General features: G+C 44.9%; 1 protein-coding gene across 2 annotated transcripts in view; it reads left to right on the top strand.

Annotated features, from left to right (window-relative positions):
- LOC119174230 (glutamate receptor ionotropic, kainate 2) overlaps positions 1-20,349 on the top strand; it is a 74,010-nt gene that overhangs the window by 22,243 nt on the left and 31,418 nt on the right. For both annotated transcript variants that reach the window (XM_075895947.1, XM_037425060.2), the window contains exons 5-9: positions 3,260-3,313; positions 6,016-6,189; positions 6,726-6,881; positions 16,501-16,605; positions 18,536-18,652. In XM_075895947.1, coding sequence (XP_075752062.1) covers positions 3,260-3,313; positions 6,016-6,189; positions 6,726-6,881; positions 16,501-16,605; positions 18,536-18,652 — 606 coding nt within the window. The remainder of the gene's footprint in view (positions 1-3,259; positions 3,314-6,015; positions 6,190-6,725; positions 6,882-16,500; positions 16,606-18,535; positions 18,653-20,349) is intronic.

The raw sequence follows: 20,349 nt of genomic DNA, 5'->3' as shown, positions 1-20,349 counted from the left end.
TAGTTTTCGCTGTGACTGTGCAGCGTGTTACGTGCAGGCCAGTCGTTTTTAATCTGTTTCCTTTTGCTGTATATTCGTTTGCTCACTTGTTGATTTTTCTTTTATTTTGGAAATCAAATTCTTTGTATTACGCTGCAGTACATATAGAAAATAGAGTATCCGAGGTCATTAGGCCTCAATCTTCCCTTAGCAAGCCAGCTATGAAAGGGACAACAGCTTTGATCACCAAAGAGGTTGTCCTGAACGATCGAAAGCCGTGCTACAGGAGACAAACAGCGTCAGATTTGCCAGTTAGGTTTATGATATTATAAGCGGAGTAGGGCTTCTTTTTTCACTGAGTCTCTCGTAGAATATTTCACTTCTTGTAGCTGCTTTTTGTCCGCTTAATATAATTTTTGTCAGCAAATATATTTATTTTAAAGACGTTCAGCAATAACGCGTTTGTCAATCAATATGAGCGTTAGCGATGACAGGGAGCAGTTGAGCGTTCAAGTCAAGCTTACCTAAGAAAACCAACTAGTAGAGTTATACACGCAGTTGCAAACGTAGATTCAATGTAATCGGAGAGTAACCTAGGCGCAGCATTAAAAAGTAAATATTGCAAGACAGCAGCGATACCGTGGTCTCGACACCGTTTATTTAGCGAATCCGCCCGACCAATTGTTCGAACGAAGACGATGCTCCCATTAACGATTACGTACATGTGAATATGACGAAGAACAAACGCAATGAATACTGTGCTCACACTAATTTTCACCTCACGCGGAAGCGGCGAACTTGGCCGCTGTTTATGGTGGTGTACGTCTTACAAAAGTTTCACCCGAGAAACGTGGACAACCTCCGTGCCACGACAACGGTTGTCGGAAGGCATGGCAGCGGGGGTTACGCGATAGATCACTTGAGAAGTTCGCTCAGCCATAGCGTGGGGGCCAATAAAACGTGACGGAAACTTCTCTGACAGGCCTGGGACTCGAGAGGGGTTCGAAGCAGCACTTCATCTACAGGACCAAACTCAACGACGCGGTGAAATTCATCGTAGCGAATCATCCGATCCTGCTAACTTGCCTCGAAATTTAGGCGAGTGCCATGGCGACAAGAAGCTAAGGCGAGAGAGTATAGGTTGCTACTCCATGGCGTCCACAAAGTTACGGGGACAAAAAAAAAAGACGTCAAGGGCAAATGTCGGTTGACGGCCGTAAACAAGGAAGAAGGGTGAATAGCCCGTGGCGCGCTGCATAGCAGTGTTTTACACAAAGGTCACGAAAGGCAGTATGGTATCCCAGTTGGTATTGAATACGTTTGTGTACATTGATATCATATTGGAAAGAATTCGATGAAAGTGCTCAGTGAGGCCATTAGTTTGGGGCTTGTAGTTAGAGGGTTGCTGGAGTTTGGAGGTAGCTAAAGCCGACAACCCATTATAAAAGGCAGGCATGTTACTGCGCGTATTTCCTTAAACCAGTTAGTGGGTGCACTTCAAGTCTGAAAAAATTTATGCGCATATTTTCGGTATTTGAATACTTGCTACCCATTACACGAAACGCCGCCACATGCTAAAGTTTCACTGATGTCATATGTTCATTTTAAACTTTAATAATTACATTAGAGTAATGCACTATTGAAAGTTACCGAGTAACATGATAGAATAAAAGATCACAGCTTATCCACGGAGTGAATGATGAAGAGTGGGGTGAAGCACCCATCCGTCCGTCGAATCGGCAGTCTCTGTCTGTCTGTCCGCCTGTCTGTCTGTCTGTCTGTCTGTCTGTCTGTCTGTCTGTCTGTCTGTCTGTCGGTCTGTCTGTCTGTTTGTCTGTCTGTCTGTCTGTCTGTCTGTCTGTCTGTCTGTCTGCCTGTCTGTCTGTCTGTCTGTCTGTCTGTCTGTCTGTCTGTCTGTCTACCCCCCCCCCGTCCATCCATCCGTCCATCTAGTGAAGACTCAAAGCACCGCGATCTCGCATTTTGCATTTTTTTTCATCATGTCTTCATCATATACAAGTACCACCATTCCGCGGACTTTCTAAGCACTAAACAAAAGGTGGCTATTACTACAAACACGGGACGTACAACCCACTGCGTAAGGAGCTTCGTCCCTAAAAAGTACGCAATAAGTCATGATAATAAGGGTTGCAGCGCGAGCACGAATGTGCTAGAAAAAACAGACGAAAGTCGAGGTACGGAAAGCAAAGAGGACAACACGAGCGCTGACAAAAACACCTTCCTTATCCGCTTGAAGAACACGCAAATTATTCGCGGACAAGAAACTAGAAAGTGGTTTTAGGCACATGTCCTCGTGAGAGGTGGGTGTCGATCAAGATCGGTCATGTGCCTAAAACCACTTTCTAGTTTCTTGTCCGCGAATAATTTGCGTGTTCTTCAAGCGGATAAGGAAGGTGTTTTCGTTTATCATGAATTCAAACCAACTAGCCCAAATCGCCATTCTTCTTCTACGCAATAAGTGCCTAAAGTACGCCATAGGCACAGATTATCGCTATCACATTCAGCTCTTGAAGGCGAATCTTAATGGTCCCTCAATTATGTTTTTTTGTGTATCCCTGCCGTTCGGCTTCAAGGGCCTCCGTGTTTTTATGACCCTTCTCTTATACAGAATAGCACGCAGGCAGTTCTCTGTTTTTCTATAAAGAGATTCTCACTCTCTATCAGGAGTTGTGATGCTAAGTTGCGAAATCAGCATATCATGGTTAGCCCATTGCATAGGGTAGGGATATCTGCTGAGTGCTTCGCGATGCACTTAAAGTGTGGCAGTATGTGGATTGCCGAACTCTTTTCACGAGCTCTTATATCACGTTTTAGCCACAGCACACCGAGCAAGCACTGTGGGCTGCGATCGTGCGTAGTGAACGCGACAATGTCTGCGTTCAAACAATGTAATAATCCTTTGCACTCCACTCTTCAATACTGTTGTAATCCAGCATTCATTACCGGCTGGACCCTTTGATATTGCGGGTGAAGTGCTGATCGGATTATTGCCTATCCGTGAAAAAGATTAGTGCTGGAAAGAGAAATCCTCCAATTACTCAGGCCTTCGCCATGTCAGCGTCATAACTTCGTAGCAGATCCTAATCCATGTTTTTTTTTATTCTTTTCTTTCTATCTGCGAGCTGTTCTGCCAATTAGGACATGCCCATTCAGACATTTTTTCAAGTTGGCTCGGTGTGAGACATTCATTGTTGTGCTGCTTTAATTTTTTTCTCTCTTTTTGCTCTGAAGCATGTCCACTGAAACATGTTTCTTGCAGGCCAGAGAAGTAAACATGATGACGTACTACCACAATTATATCATCACTTCACTGGTGAGTACCAAAGACTAAGCATGGTGACTTCAGATGTTCTGGAATGGTTTTCACACTGCAGTGAGCGCGTTGTATGTTGTCATACTTTACATGAGTTGCAACGTGCAAACGTAATAAAGGAGGGGCTCTGAGACTCTGTTTAGGCTCTCGAGACAGTGGTCCAAGCCAACCAACTTTGCGCTTGAAGATGTATTCACCTTTTTCGGTCGGTGTTCACCTTTTTCGGTCAACACGTGTTGCTTCTCGAGAAACTTCCGGTTACTTCAATTATCACTTTCTAATACAGAAGAAGAAAACTTGTTTTTTTACTTGTGCGAGAGGAAGAAAACAAACTTTTTTTCCGCTTTCTGGTAAAAGAAAGGTGCCTAATGTTAACCGTCAACTCTTTTATTGTTGTTAGCAGTTTAGAAGAAAATTAACATGACTTTTTTAGACATACAAAGGAGAGAAAAGTGTTGAAAATGGGCTGGTTACTCGCTCAAGCATTTATTCCCCGCCAATGCTTTTAGTTTACATTGGTGCGCAAGACCAGAAGCTGTCCAGCAACCGCCGGAACCTATGCGAAATCTGTTAAGTTCAACACTAAAGCGGTAATGCGTAACATCATTCAGTCATGTCAAAATTTATATAGACGCAACAGCACTGACTAACATTATTAGTAAATGAAGCATATAGGCCATTATTTAAGCTGCGGGTAGATTACGAATTGCTTAATTGGGGAGAGCGATCACCTCTATGCGTTTCTTCACTGCCATCGCTACGGCAGCATAAAATACATAAGACGCATGCATGAACCAGCACATGCACGATAACTAGCAGTCAGTCGCTAAAGCTTATGGAGAAAAATCCAGATGCTCGATTGGCGAAAAATTGGCGAAACGCACCCATCAATCAAATTAAGTCTCGATGAACTGAGAGACCTAGGGCTCAGAAGCAGCGTTAAAGCACGCGATATCACTCCGCATGACATACACACTGTGCATAAGGCTCACACATGGCCCCTGCCATTATGTAGTGACATCCAGCACACGTCCATGACGGATCAATATTAAGCATTGCATATAGACACATTCAAATGAATTATTCTTGAAAGCAATTCGGGAAAGCTAGGTGTTTCGTGAAAGCTAGGAAAATTTGTGAAAGCTAGGTGTTTCTTCACTCGACAGCCCCTGGACTATAACATTTCACAGAAGTTAGACATGAAAAATTATGCGATATATTTTGTGTCGCCGCCTTGTTCAGTCAAGCTTTGATCGCAGTTTCATGATATTGGAACTGATATGAAACAACGTTTGCTACTCCACGCCACGCGCCCTCAATAAAAAAGCAAATGCATTTGTGGGATGCTCCTGTTCTGTCACAATATTTTCTTTCTCTTCAAAGTAGAGTACCCTTAGTTGGGGGTGCAGTTCAAACGAGCATGTATTTATATTCTAGTGCATGTGGTTTTTGATTGCGCTATCGCAAATCAAACCCAGTACTAGGTTTTCACTCATCGACTGAATTATTTGTTTACTCCGTTTTTTATCACATTGTAAGATTTGTGAAATGTTCTGGTAAGCGCGAAAATCCAGGTGGTTGTAAAAGTGGCACATAGCTCCAGTTTACCATAGCTATTCCACAATTAGGCATTCTGTGTACGTACGTTCTGTACCGCATGTGAATCTTTTGTGTTCTTGCATGTATTTTTGGTAGTTCTTCTAATCTACTGTTCAAAGCAGAAGTTAAGAGAAAGAACGAAGGATGAAAAATCGCGAAATTCGTCACAGGTGGTGTCACTGGCTCCTGCTAAATTTCCTATTCAAGCATTCTTCATCCCTCATGTTCTAAGTGTTGTGTTATTCACTAGCTACGTGTGTTTATTTTTTCACTCCTACTAAACACGGTTTCAGTATACATAAAGCGGAGAGTGCTGCATAGAGTTTATTGCACCTGGCACCACTGTCTAAGCGCATTTCTTAAGTGGTGCTGTTTCCACAAAGGGATTGGGCATATGTTTCGGCGAAGCTTGTGTTGGCTGTTGTTGAGCGAGGCACCGGCTAAAAAATCGGACATGCCTGCGCAGGAAAAGCTCCACCAAAACAAAGCTTTTGCAAGCGGATCTTATTCACGCATAATATAATATATTAAGAGTCCACTCTCCTCTATGAGATAACCAAGTGACGAAAAAAACAAACAAACAACAGACGGCAAAGAGTAGCAAAGTGAACGCTGGCTTTGTCTTTGGCATCCCAAATCTAGTGGCGATTTGTTACTTTTTCTGCTTACTAAAATGGTACATCAACCATTCCAAAGCTGAATAAAACTCGTTTTTGTGCAATGATAAAAATATTATTAGCTTACTACGCGTTTCTTCAAAATGCATACAATCATGTTGACGCAAAGAATACTTTGAAACAAGAAGTACTTTTGAGATGTCCGGGCTCTTCGTGAACAATACAAATCCAAGCCATAAGTCCCAATCTCGCATATCGCAACATTGCTATGAAACCAACAGCTTACAGCACCCGTTTTTCCTCTCAGTAAGTGCTTAAAACTGCATGGTGAACGGTATGCATGTGTTGTAAAGATGAGTGAGCGTCGAGCGTCAGCATGACGTCAGGTGGCACTGCATGCAATAACGGTCTCACGGAGCGCTGTTTCATTATCCTGGAATAGATCTGCGCTACGCGAATGACGATTTCGCTGCCATTTTCTCACAGGATCTGCACACTCTTGACTTGACCGAATTCTCGGACCTCCAAGCCAACATCACCGCATTCCGACTGGTGGATCCACAACGACCAGAGGTCGTGGATGTCGTCCGAGACCTAAAGATCGGCAGGGCACTCTGGAGATACGGCGCCACCAACCACTCGGACATGATTTCTATCGACGTACGAGAAGTCAGCCTTTGCATTCCAAGAGTTATTTCGCGTACTGTGAGGATTAGTATCTCCATTCTCAAGCAGACTAGCATTTTGAATAAATTATACATACTACGCGTTTGGTGCATATTGCGATAACTAGAGCTATTTATGGTTTCCAAGTCACTATTACACTGTGTTTTTAAACAATTTGGCATAAGGAAGGATAAAAATCCATGTGTTCACATCAATATATATGAACACGGTCTTGTTCAAACATTACATGGAAAGGACACATTGAGATAAGAGTACATAAAATAGCTGTACAATTTATTTCAAAGTTTACTTGTTACTTATTTTCAGATATTTTGCTGTTATTAGCATAGACGTCTTTACAATAAAAACACAATTACATAGAGCAAAGGTTTCAGCCAAAAAAAAACCAGAAAGCTATTGACCACTAATCTTGGTTTTAAAAAAACATGAGAAGGAACTTATTTATTGTGAGTGATGACTTGAAGGCTTATGAGGTGTTTTCACCCACAAATAGCGTTGTTTGTTCGCAGACAGACACAGCACTGATGTACGACGCCGTCACTCTCCTCGCAACTGGGCTGCACAATGCTGACCGTGTGATGCATAATCTGGACCTGCAGTCACTTAACTGCGATCAACCGAAACCTTGGAAACATGGATCATCTCTTCTGGAGTCTATGAAAATGGTATATACTCCGTGTGGGCCGCCATGCGATGCTTTACATGTTGCCAGCGTATGTAAGCCGCCTAATTTCACATCAGCAAAACAAAAAAGCAAGATTTTACATCTATTCATTGATGTCACGTCCTTGTGGCAAGGCCTTGTGTAAAGATCAGTCTTTACATTGGAAAACAAACAAAATAACTGAGCATGCAGAGGTGGTGCCAAGCCTCAAGAATGGCGCAGCAAGGCAGCTTGGAATCCTTATTCAAATTTTTCTGCTTACTTCTTACCGGCTATCTTTTGCTCTTATCTCTCTTATTCTACGTCTTTTTTAGTCTTCTTAACTCTTGTCCCTTTTCCTTCTCATTTCTGTTTCTTACTCTCCTTCAGTTTTCGCATTGATATTCTTTCTTATTTTCTCTCTTCTATATTTCTTCTATTTTCTTACTTTTATTTTTTATTTCACTGTTTATTGACATTTTGCTTTAAATTTGCCTCCCTTTACTTTTCTCAATTTCTTTGCTCTTTTTCTTACTATTTCTCTATTTTTTACGTGCCTTGCTTTTCTCTGTCTCTTCCTCCTTGTCTTCTTTGCCCTCTCATCAGGTCTCTTCACCTTCGCTGTCAATTTCCATTTAACCCGTGAACTGTATGATGCAAGGTTATGCTATGCTTTGTTCGCGTTCCTGAATCGCCCAGTGGTTACCACTGTCGCCATTAGATCGTGGGTTCGCGGGTTTCAATATCGTCTAGGCGAGAAATTCTTTTGCCGAGAATTGCTCTCTTTCATTCTCTCCACTTTCCTCTTCCTCGTTATTTTTACCTCTTTCTTCGTCTCTTTTTCTGCCCTCATATCAGAGCTATTGCATGAGGTCTAGTTAGAGCAACGAAATCTGGGGCTGAAGTGAAAGAGGGTTCATGATGATGAGGGTTCACGATGATGAAGCTTCACGATGATGCTTTTTATTTGCAATATGTGGCAAGCCACCCCTCCCCCCCCCCCCACCCAAAAAAAAAGAAAGGCTTAATTAGCTACACTGCTAAAATAAAAGTGTCCACTTGTCAGGTATAAAAAATTGCCCGTGTATCTGCAGGCTCCCATGCAAATGTCGTCGAAAGACGATAGTCTTCTGCCGGCCTTCTCTCATGCATAGCGTCACATTTTCAGCGTAGCCTAAGAAACGGTGTGGTCTCTACAAATTCGTATCTGTGTATTTTTCTAGTAAAGTAACACACCTCCTAATACTTGTGCATTGATGTGGTGCCTCAAGTAGTGTTCAGTTTATGTGCGCTACGTGCGGATTACTGTAAATAGCTCGATAGACGCAAGCAGCGTAATGCCCTTGTTCAGAGGTTGTTGTAAATAGCGTTAAGAGCGTAACGTAAGTGACGCAAGCGATGGCAAGCACGCAAAATTTACGACAACAACGTCTCCTCTAGAAAGATGCTTGCGACTTGAGCCGAAAATCTAGTTCCTGGCCCTCTCCTGTTCTCTCCTCTTTCGCTCCCCCAAGTATTGTCGGCGGTGAGCGCTCGCTGCGGCAGCCGCTTTAAACTAAGCCGCCTCTGAGATTAAATCAAAGTCTATTGCCATAGGATTTGATAAAATATTACCTAGAGTGGTGGCGATAGTGTCTACGCGGGCTCCTTCAGCAGCGCTTGCACCCGCAAGGGAATGATGGGAAGTACAGGCTTCGGATCTGCTACGGATGGACCACGTTCTTGAGATTTGCGACGCTCTTTTCCGAGTGTCAAACAAAGTAATATAAAGATATATGAAATTGTAACTTGCTTATATTTTTGTACGCAAACTTTATTGCAAACGGTGCTTGTGACTAAGCGGTAGGAGTGAAACCTCGACAAATTTAACTACCAGGGTATGCATTGCTCTGCCATTGCGTTCCAGATTTGGCGCAAAGATGTAATGAATTATTCCTTACAACATTTGAAAACAAACATTCTTGGTTTGCCGTATAGAAAGTACGCAATATCTATTTATGGAAATAACAGCACAGTATTAGGTGAAGAACACTTAACGTTTTGTCTGCTGCGATGCCAGGTGCGTCTGTTCAAGTGGTCTGCCCCCAACGCCCCTCTCGTTTTGTTGTGAAGTCGAGTCAGAAGAGCGTGGCGGTGCGTCTACTTCGTGTCGCCGTCGTTTTGCAGTTGATTTAAACGAGTTTTAGCAAGACGCACTAACCACAAACGTGATCTTGGTGTAATATTCTGCACTGGCATGGGACGCTGCATTTACGCGCAGCAGTGAGTGGACGACGCTTCATTTGAACTGTCAAAAACGACTGATACAGCTCCATCGTTGCAGTAAATTGAGAAGCCTGGCAGTTTTTAGCTTCATTGAACAACAATGACGCAGCTCCAGTCCTTTGCACCCACACCAATACCCACTGTACGCGAAGAACGAAATGGAAACTGCAGAAAAAGATCCGTAGACAGTTCACTGACTAACGTGATCTAATCCGAATCCTGTACTTCCCCTAATTCCCATGAGGGTACACGATCGCTCTACCAGATTCCTCTCTAAGCAATATTTTATGAAACTTTATGGTCTATTGCTGTCTTGAAGGTGACACAGTTGTGTCTTTGTCATGGTGCCATCTCCGTATCCTGCGAAAGTAGCAATGTCGACGGTGAGTGCTCCTTGCGGAGAAAGCACTGAACAACGAAGAATCTCCCGTCCCCATGAGAAAGCATGTCGTGTCACAGGCATCTTTCTAAAGGAGGCATTGACGACAACTTATGATGCCACCGCTACGTATGACCGATGGGCAAAGCATTTTCGGTTGCCCCTTTCTATTCGCGGGGCTTCCAGCCTCCCCCGATTCCGCGTCTTCATGAACGTTTTGAGAGTCAAACAGTAGCGTGTCTGTCTACTTTGTTTGCCGGGCTAGAAGACGCTACTTGAGTTAATGACAGCACTCGTTGCGTCCCCCTGTAACCCAACCATTGCAGCTATGGCCAACTGTTCGATTTACGCTAGGCTACGATTTCACTGAAGATGCTAAGCTCAATAAGAGTGATTATTGGGGCATCGTAAAAACGTATCGTACCGAAATTAAATGTTGATACGATAACGCCGAAGATCACGTACCCCTATACCACTCTCATCGGCGTCTACAGAGGGAGTCGTTTCTTGAGCTTTGCCTGCGTAACACACTCATTCGTGTATATTGCTACGTAGCTGACATATCAGCGGTCAGAAGACGACAACGATGAAGTCGTCTGTCGGTTGTGCGTGCTGTCCTCCTTCTTAGTCGATGCTATACGCATCAGTGTCAATATAGATTCTGAATAGACCCGTCTCGTGTCATTTTCACGTAACATCTTTGTGTCGGAGGTGCGGGGTACTTCCCTGTCTTCATCACGAAGCTAGGCAACGGCCGCATCATCATAGCTCTAACCATGTCACAGGTTGAACAACAATCTTCTTCACCACCTGCCCCTTCCGTGACTTCTACGTACGTCGTTCTACCTCTTGCTCATTATCCTCGTGTATTTTTCGGTCAGGATGGCGTTGACGTTGAGAAATGGATCAACCGGTACGAACGGGTCAGCGCAAGCTATAGGTGGGACCTGACTCTTATGATTGCCAATGTGCTTTTCTACCTCGATGGCCCACCACGGGTGTGGTTAGAGACGCACGAAGCGGATATTACAAGCTGGGACTTCTTTAAAGAGAAGATCCGCGACATTTTTGGCGACAACCTTGGGCGGCAGATCGCAGCGCGGAATCAACTGGCCGCTCGTGCACAGACGTCGACGGAGTCGTACGTCGCGTACATTCACGACGTCGTCGCCCTATGACGCCAGGGTGACGACCACATGAGTGAATCTGACAATGTGGCCCGTGTGCTGAAAGGCATAGCAGACGACGTCTTTAATATTCTAGTTTACAACAACGTTGCCGCCGTCGACGCCATCATTAAAGAGTGCCGGTGAAGCCAAGAACCGCCGTATTACTCTGCAATTCATCCGGCTGCCCAAAACGGCCGCAACCTCATCGTGTGAAGCCACCCGCCAGTCCCCCACGTATGACAAAGTCACGCGCATTGTTCGTCGGGAAATCGAAGCTGCCTGTCCGGCTCCTCTTCAGCCATCCGTTTTCGCAACGCTCGCCTCTGATGAACAACAGTTGACAGTGACGTTAATACAAGCTGGTGTGAGGCAGGAGTTTGCAAACGTCAGCCTTCCATCAGTATGTCCTTTGACTCGCCCTAATGTGCCGTCTTACTCCCCAGGACATGCTCACCGTTTACCACTAACCTTGCCTTTCTGTAATCTTTAGAAATGGCGAACACCTGACGACCGGCCTATTTGTTTTTTTTGCCACAAGCCTGGGCACATTTCTCGCTATTTCCGCCGCCGTTGGTCAAATTAACCACGTCAGACCTTCTCTACCTCTGCGGACATATACCCGACGACCCCTCGACGTTCAGCTGCCGCACCTTTCAGTTTCTATTCATCGTCATCTTACGAGCCTTCCACTGACGCCCATTTCCCCGGTCGCCGTTACGTCGCCAATTCCGCTCTCCACTACCTCGGCCCTTTTCCTCACCGAGCTTCTCTGGATGATCCAGCAGGAAAACTAGATATTGCAGCTTATAGAGGTGAAGCTGCAATACCAATGATGGCCGAAAATCCTCTACTGACGCTTCCCACGCACCACAACCTGCTTCAAGTACAAGTCGACTATGTTCTTGTGACCACCCTTATTGACACAGGTGTCCACCTGTCTATTATGAACGCTTTTCTGCGTCGCCGCTTGCAAAAGGTTATGACGCCGTCTACGACGCAGACAATACGTGTTGCAGATGGCGGTACTGTACCAGTAATTAGAATGTGCACTGCTCGTGTCAGTATTGCCGGTCGTCACGCCGTGGTTCTTTTTGCCGTGCTAGCCTGTTGCCCTTATGACCTCATACTTGTCCTTGATTTCATTTCGACACACTCGACCTTAATTGATTGTTCGTCTGGTTCCCTCAGCCTCAATCTTCCAGTCTTTGGCGACTACTCTGCAAAGCCCACCACTTGAGCCCAACCACTTTCATTCGCCTGCCACCTCGTGCGGTCACGTATGCGTGTTTGTCATCGGCCACTCCCGTTCCTGACGGTGATTATATCGTTACGCCGATTACTGACGTTCGGCTGACGCGCGCAGTGTTACTGTGCCCTATACCATCGCAACCATAGCGGATAACCGTGTGTTCCTTCCGCTCTTTAACTTTGGTTTCACTCCAGAAGTGTTGCCCTGCCAGATGTCACTAGCCCAGCTAACTGCCATAACACATAACGATGCGAGTGTTCGGTGTATCTGCTCCTGATCGAGGCGCAGTCTCACGGTCACCCAGCTGAGACGATGCTATTTTTCGAAACATGATTGGATCAGAGCTTTCGCCTCACCAGGCCGCCACTCTCCACCAGGTTATGACTTCATATAGTGACATTTTTGACACCGACGATCGTCCCTTGGGCTACACTAAAATTGTCACTCGCTGAATCAACACTGGTGACTCTGCGCCTATTCACCGTCGGCCGTACCGCGTGTCAGCGTCCGAACGAGAAGTGATTAAAAAAGAAATGGCCAAAACGCTTACGAAAAACGTAATCGAACCATCATCGAGCCCTTGGGCATCTCCTGTGGTATTAGTAAAGAAGAAAGACGGCTCATGGCGTTTCTGCGTTGATTATCGCCACCTCAACGAAATTACCAAAAGAGATGTGTACCCTCTACCATGCATTGACGATGCCCTCGATTGCCTCCATGGCACCACCTTATCTCCATCTCTCGACCTCCGATGTGGCTACTGGCAAATTGCTGTAGATGACATGGACCAAGAAAAAACCACCTTCGTTACTTCTGATGGTCTTTACCAATTCAAGGTCATGCCCTTTGGCCTCTGCAACGCTCCCGCGATCTTCGAGAGAATGATGGACACGCTCGCACAAGGATTTGAATGGTCGACACTTTTGTGTTACCTGGACGACGTGATCATTCACTCACCTACCTTCGCAACCCTTCTTTAACGCCTTTCGATCATGCTATCGATATTTCGACGGGCCAGTCTGCAGCTCAATTCCTCCAAGTGCCACTTCGGTCTTCGTCAAATTACCGTGTTGGGTCACCTTGTTGACGCTGCCGGCGTACGGCCAGACCCGGTGAAAGTACGCGCTGTAGAAAACTCCCCAGTCCCATGCTCTGCCCATGATATTCGCAGTTTCGTGGGCCTCTGCTTCTACGTTCGCCCGTTCGTGAAATATTTTGCGGCACTCGCACGGCCATTCACTGACCTTCTCTAACAAGACGTCCTATTTTGTTGGGGCCCTTCTCAAGCTGACACCTTCTCTCAGCTAATCACCGCTCTAACGACACCTCCTATTCTTGCACATTTCGACCCAGATGTTCCTACAGAAGTGCGAAATCACGTGAGTAGTCACAAAATTGGTGCAGGTATTGGCACAAATTCAGCGGGGCAACGACCGTGTAATTACGTATGCAAGCCGTCTGCTTTCAAAGTCTGAACGCAACTACTCTATAACAGAACGGGAATGTCTCGCCCTTGTCTGGGTGGTTTTGAAATTCCGTCCATACTTGTATGGCCACCCTTTCCGTGTCATCACAGATCATCACGCGTTGTGGTGGCTTTCTTCTCTGAAAGACCCGACTGGCCGTTGGGAATTACGCCTACAGGAGTATTCCTACTCGGTTGCTTACAAGTCTGGACGTCTTCATCTGGACGCCGATTACTTATCTCGCTACCTTAATTGTTGATCAGCCTGACGAGTCGGACATCGAGCCTAGCCTCAGCGTCATGTCAATGTCCCAGTTTCTTCAGATTCGGGATGAACAACGTCGTGATGCTTCTCTGCGACAACTTATTGACCGTCTTGATTCTGATCCGAATGACATGTCGCTTTGCATGTACGTCCTCCTGAATGACACGCTGTACCTTCGTAGCCTCCAGCCAGATGGCCCTGAGCTCGTTCTTGTCGTGCCAAAACATTTGCTATCAACCGTGCTGCACGAGCTTCATGATGAACCAACTGCTGGTCATCTGGGTGCATCTCGGACGTACGACCGTGTGCTCACCGCTTCTTTTGGCGTGGTCTCGCCAGGTCCGTTCACCGTTACGTGTCCTCATGCGATAAATTACACCGTAGGAAGTGACCTACTACACCCCCCGCAAGACTTCTTCAACCGATCTCAATCCCAACCGAACATTTCTTCCTTGTTGGCATAGATCTTCTCGTTCCTTTTCGCGAGTCGAAATCGAGCAACAAGTGGGTCGCCGTTGCTATAGACTACACGGCAAGGTATGTCAGCACTCGAGCGCTCCCCACCAGCACCGCTACTGACGTTTCAGACTTTTTTCTCCACGATGTCATCCAACACCATGGTGCTCCTCACCAATTACTCACGGATTCACATAAAAAACAGCGCCGATAACAAGATACAAGAAAAGAAGGAGACAGATAGTTTTTTTTCTGTGAATCATGTCCTACGAACTCACCCAAGCAACCACGTTAGCTACTCACCAATCGCGGCCGCACATTTTTGTCCCGAGTAATCGTCGATCTTCTGCGCTCTTCCTCGACGGAGCACAAGTTGACCACTTCCTACCATCCTCAAACAAATGGCCTTACCGAACGTCTAAATCGCACCTTCACGGATATGCTCGTGATGTATGTGTCCTTCAACCACCATGACTGGGACCTGGCGCAACCTCACGTGCCCATCGCGTACAATTCTTCGCGCAACGACACGAAGGGTAATTCACTTTTTTATTTACTCAATGGCCGTGATCAGACGTTGCGACTCGACACCCTACTTCCAACCACTACAACGCCATCAACCCAAGATGCACGCGATGTTATTGCTCGTGCCGACCACGCACGTCAGATCGCCCACTTTAGACCTTCGGCTTCGCAAGCCACCCAGGAAGCCATCTACGACAGCCGGCATGTTGACATTCGCTTCTCACCTGGTTCTCTCGTTCTCCCGTGGTGCCCAGTTCGTCGAGTCGGCTTATCAGAGAAGTAGTTTTGGCGCTACATGAGTCCTTACCGTATCATCCGCCAGGTAACCGATGACACCTGTGAGATCATTCCTGCATCTGCAACCACACTTTGTGATGTTGTGCCCGTCAGCAGACTAAAACCTTACCACCTGCCTACTGAAGACCGTAAACAACATGCACCGAGACAGCGCCTTTACCACTGGAGGGAGGGGGGGGGGTAATGCTAAGTAGCTGACATATCAGCGGTCAGAAGACGACAACGAGAAAGTGTTTTGTCGGTTGTGCGGGCTGTCCTCAATCTTAGTCGATGCTACACGCATCAGTGTCAATAAAGATTCTGAATAGAGACGCCTCGTCTCATTTTTACGTAACAATATTATCCTGTTGAATGTGTGAAAACAACGTTTTCGGCCGAATAGAGATTGCATTTCACCCACTTGGATTTACGAACGTCAGACGCCCGCTCATGACCGATCGGGGCCAACATTTCTGCTTCACGTTGCTGCCTTAGCGTTCCGTAAAAAATATTGTGAGCACCTCCAGAAAATTCTTGCGTCTCTAAAAGAAGAGAAACAATGATGCCGACCAAGTATGCACTGCAGTTTAGGAAATGGTTTCTTGGCTTTGCATTGTTTTAATCCGCCATTGTACCTGCTCGGCCGTACTTCTTTTTGTTTGTTTCTGAAATACACCTCAACGCTTCAAACAAGCTTCGTGTTTTTTTCCTTAAAAATTAACATTTCGTTTATTTCCTCTCAATTTCTAAAGAAATTCAGATTTATTGCATGGTGGTCGTGCTAAAAGTACACGTTGGATGCGCTTGCGAAACCAAAACCGAAATGGCACAAAAACGACTACTTGGCGTAGTAACATATCTTCAGAAGCCCCGTCCACGTAGCTTTGGCTGTGCTGCCACAGAGAGTTGACGTCAAGTATAGTGAATATGGCGGTTCACTTGCAACGTTCAGTAAAGTGAAACATATTAGGGTGTTTGAAGCATTTTCTCCCCTCCCCTCGCCCCCCCCTCCCCCCCCAAAAAAAGCCAGTGCGAGTGTATTTGGCGTTGTTGGTGCGGTATAAATTACTGCGTTCAGAAAATACAAGCAATATTGTCAGTAAAGCTATCCAGGAACTTCGACCATGTTTTTATTCCTTGAAGCCCTGAATAGCTACACAGCATATAAAACAAAACAATACTCGCACTACTGGAAGCGCGGCTTGAGGACCTGTTAGAATTAACAGTGAAATGTATAGCGCTGCTTTCAAACCAAATAAGGCCTGACACGTTGCAGAGATGCGGCCAGAAAAATTACAACCTTCGTATAGTTTATAGAATCTACGAACGCGGTTTACGATTGCATAGCGAATAGTGGCATCCATAAGCATCTACCTAGCGATAAAAAGAGAGCGGTTAAAGCTTCTGGTTTTTTAATAAAGATGCAGCCTGTGTACCATGAAAGGGCTATATTGGAAAGCTTCCACCAAGGCCGCAATTTTCGTCCGTTTAATAGTCATATATGTAGGTGTTCATGATTGTTGTCGAGCTGAGTCATACATGTAATTATGCTAGAAATATAATAAGTGTTTTGTCTATTTATTCTAATGCAGACAACAATTAGGGGATTGACGGGCGACGTACGCATCGAACACCGTGGAATTCGCGAGGACTTCTACATGGACGTCATTGAACTTAAGTCGAAAGGAATGATAAAGGTGAGCTGTCTACTTAGTGTTAAATAGTTATAATAAAAAAACAAACTTTAGAATCAGGAGTTGTACATTCACGTGTTGACATTTACACGTTTGGCCAATGAACCTATTTATGCTGACATTTGAGTCTAAAACTCACACGAGCTGGCGGGCTTTATAAAGAGTGATTTGCTCAAAAATGAATACAGAAAAGTGGTGCTATTTCCTGCCTCCCACTTCGTGGGGGCAAGGCTCATTTTCCCTCTCCATGGGCCGGTAGGATAGGTTGAATGAAGCTAGAGCGGGTGGCGGGAGGTGGTTGTTTCAGAAGAAAGCCAGCTAGCATTTTTATTTGATAGAAAGCATTGTCTGTATATCTACTGTATTGCTAATTTCTGAAGAGGATTAGACGTCAGGTTTTGAAAAGAAACACATAACTGCTTATCTCCGGAATGTCTGAAACGTCGCAATATAGACACCGATTCTTCGATAATATTTTTGTTCAACAGCTATGTTTTAACGCATGGTGAGCGGGTGTGGTGCTTCACGGAAAAATTGCTTGAGACTGGTCACACATGTGCACGTCGTTAACATGCTTATTACTACAAAAAAGATGGCATGAAAACATTCAAGTTTGGGCTGGAGCGCTTGCGAAAAGTCGTTAGGCCGCGTGTTTGATGTAGCAGCCCTTAAATGCAAAACACGGGAGTTGCTTATCTTTGTTAATTGTTATTATATTTGATTGTTATTATTGTTAGTATTCCTAATATTGAATACTGTGGTCAGTTGGCTATTAAAAAGTCCCGTGAAAAGCATGCTGGCTGAATGATGAGCAGAAAAAATGTAAGTTTAAGATGAAGTGCATGCTTGGGTGTGTGTTTGGTGTAACGAAGCGTCGCCGTTGGACCACGGCAAGGGGAACTAAGCTGCGAAGCATCGTGGTGGATGTCCCGGGAATATTGTTGATTTTTAGAGCGTGTGATAAACTGTGAAGGTACTATTTTGCGCTAAACGTTTTTTACATGCTTTATAGGATTGTTACTTTAGAGCTATATATATATATATATATATATATATATATATATATATATATATATATATATATATATATATATATATATATATATATATATAATATTGTGACTTTTAATGGTGTTCACGTCAAATCAAGTACCAATACAACTTGAAAGTGTCAGGCAATTCCGTACCATTATTGCCACCTCCAACTACAGAACAGCCGTAGAATAACCTATCATATTATTTGAAGGTAGTCTGGGCAATTTTGTGAGTACGCTCAAGGTCAAGCGAACAAATTGATCTTAAGCATGGTTAGTTTGTCGGTATCGTTGTGGAAGTTCGCAACAGTTCATTATCAGAGTAGTACTTATTTTGATTCTTTGAGTGTCTTAGGTATTGATTATTCAGTACAGCCAAACTAAGGTTACATTTTCGTACTTTTAACCAGACGCTAGCGTCCACCACAAAGCCTAATTATTAAAATATTATCTCTGAATTTAATGTGACTAATTGCATCATATATATTTAATTATGACAGCTGAAAATATTTTCATCGTTTTCAGTGTTCACATATAGGCCTATATATTGAAACGAAATTGCATGGGATACCGAGCCCTGCCCCAATAGTCTTGTGGTTATGGCGCACGAATGCTGACCCAAACGCGGTGGCGTAGAATCTGGACCACGGCGGCCGCATTTTCGATTGAGGTGAAAAAGTTCCAGACCCACGTAATTAGATTTAGGTGCACGCTAAAGAAATCCCGGTGGTTAAAATTTCCAGAGCCCTCCGCTACGGCGTCTCTCCTAATGTTATGACTGTTTTGGGACACTGAACCCGAGAGATTATTAGAGCACTGCCGGCAACGCATGGGTAATGATGACTGTTCGTTTCGGTGTTCTTTGGCACTCAGTTCGTTTTTTTCTTTCTTTTTAAAAGGTAGCCACGTGGCACCCAGTGAATGGCCTCGCATACTTTGTCAATTACACCCAGCTTGCAGAAAAAGAGTTTACAGACAAGCTCGAAGGCTTGACCCTGCGAGTTACTACAGTCGAGGTGAGTAAAAGAAAGAAACACGTCTCATTTAATTTTATCCTAAGCCACGATTGACTAAATATTATTCTAGTTTCAGTGTCAGTTATACAATTGTGCAAGACAAATGAATACAATTTGCTCCTCTCGTGTCTCTGTGCTAGCGTGGAACATTAGAAGCAACTCCGCCATTATTTTCTATGTCTTTGGATAGACTTTGCTTGTTACTGTGGGTAAGCGTGAGTATTTTTTTCTGCTACCACTAAAGGCTTTCATAGAGAGGTTTTCACCATGTATGACGCTTCTTACACGTCTGCTGTCGTATAACAGCTGTCGCCATGAATTTGTGCACAATAACAAAGCTGTAAACATAGGCACACTGACGAACACTTACTCGCGCAATTCTCGTACTTCACATAAAGAAATCCTTACTCAGCAGGTGTGTTCAGAGAACACAACTGTTCATACAAACTTATTGTCCACACAAAGCGTAATAGCTTATTCAAGATGTTCTAACAGTGTTTCATCAAGCACTTACAAAATGTATACTGCCTGCCACATTCTAACTGCAGGTAATGTTTGCAGAAACAAATGTGGTATGGGCACGATATCAAAGGAAACAGTCAATGCTATACTGTCAGGCTAATCAGGAGGATCGCTAACCGTAAGAGAGGGATCAAATAAAAAGAACTCTGTAAGCTGGTACAGATATTTGTGCTCAGCAGGATTACTTACGCGACACCTTATATGAAGTTGGATTCTGCAGAAAAAGGCAAGGTCGAGGCTTTCATTCGGAAAGCTTACAAGGCTGCGCCTGGGTGTCCTAACAACGCACCTACAGAGAGGCTGTTAAAACTAGGGGTGTACAACACCCTGGACGACTTATGGGAGGCGCATCTGGTGATGCAGCACGCTAGGCTTTCGACAAACAAAACGGGCAAGATCATATTGGGAAGAATTGGAATTAGAGCGGAGGCTCCCACTGGGGAGACTAAAATTCACGTGTCGCGAGAGTTACATAAGGCTCTGTTTATAAAACCATTGCCCAAAACGTTGCATCCGATTCACCATAAGCAGCGTAGGCAGGCAAGAGCCAGAGCTTTACACGTTCAGTACGGCGAGTACAACGCGGCAGTCTATACAGATGTCGCGGAATATAATGACAAACACGCTTTTGTTATTGTGGTGGTGGACAGGCGGGGACGCTTGTTGGCCTCTGAATCGGTCTAAACGCGCTCTCCAGAGACTGCAGACGAAGCGGCAATACCGCTAGCTATATAATTCGCAGTCGGACTTGATTCTCAGTGATTCAAAGACAGCCATCCGAAATCTTGCGAGGGGCAGAATATTGGCGACCACCACATAATTTCCGCGTTGAGCCATGAGACTAGAACTTTGAGAAATAGAAATTGGCTGGGTACCAGCACACTCTGGGAACCCTGGGAACGAGGCGGCTCACCTGAATGCTCGAGGTTTCGTCAGCCGGGTAGGTGAGCTGCCAGTTTTGGGGAGGTCCGCGAGGGATTGGCTGGTGTCCTTTCATGAGATAACGAATCATTATAAACTAGAGCGGAGGTTTTATTTGCCCCCACACAAGTGGTTGACAAAGGCGCAGGAATGCGTCTGAAAAAAACTGCAGACGCGATTTTTTCCCAACCCTTACGTGTTTATCAAAATGCACCCGGAGGAGAGAAAGCCGCAATGCAAATGGTGCCAGGCTG

This window comes from Rhipicephalus microplus, chromosome 5 (genome assembly GCF_043290135.1).
Source record: "Rhipicephalus microplus isolate Deutch F79 chromosome 5, USDA_Rmic, whole genome shotgun sequence".
Classification (NCBI taxonomy): domain Eukaryota; kingdom Metazoa; phylum Arthropoda; class Arachnida; order Ixodida; family Ixodidae; genus Rhipicephalus; species Rhipicephalus microplus.
Note: the sequence above shows the minus strand (reverse complement) of the source record. Positions and strands in the feature narration are given on the sequence as shown.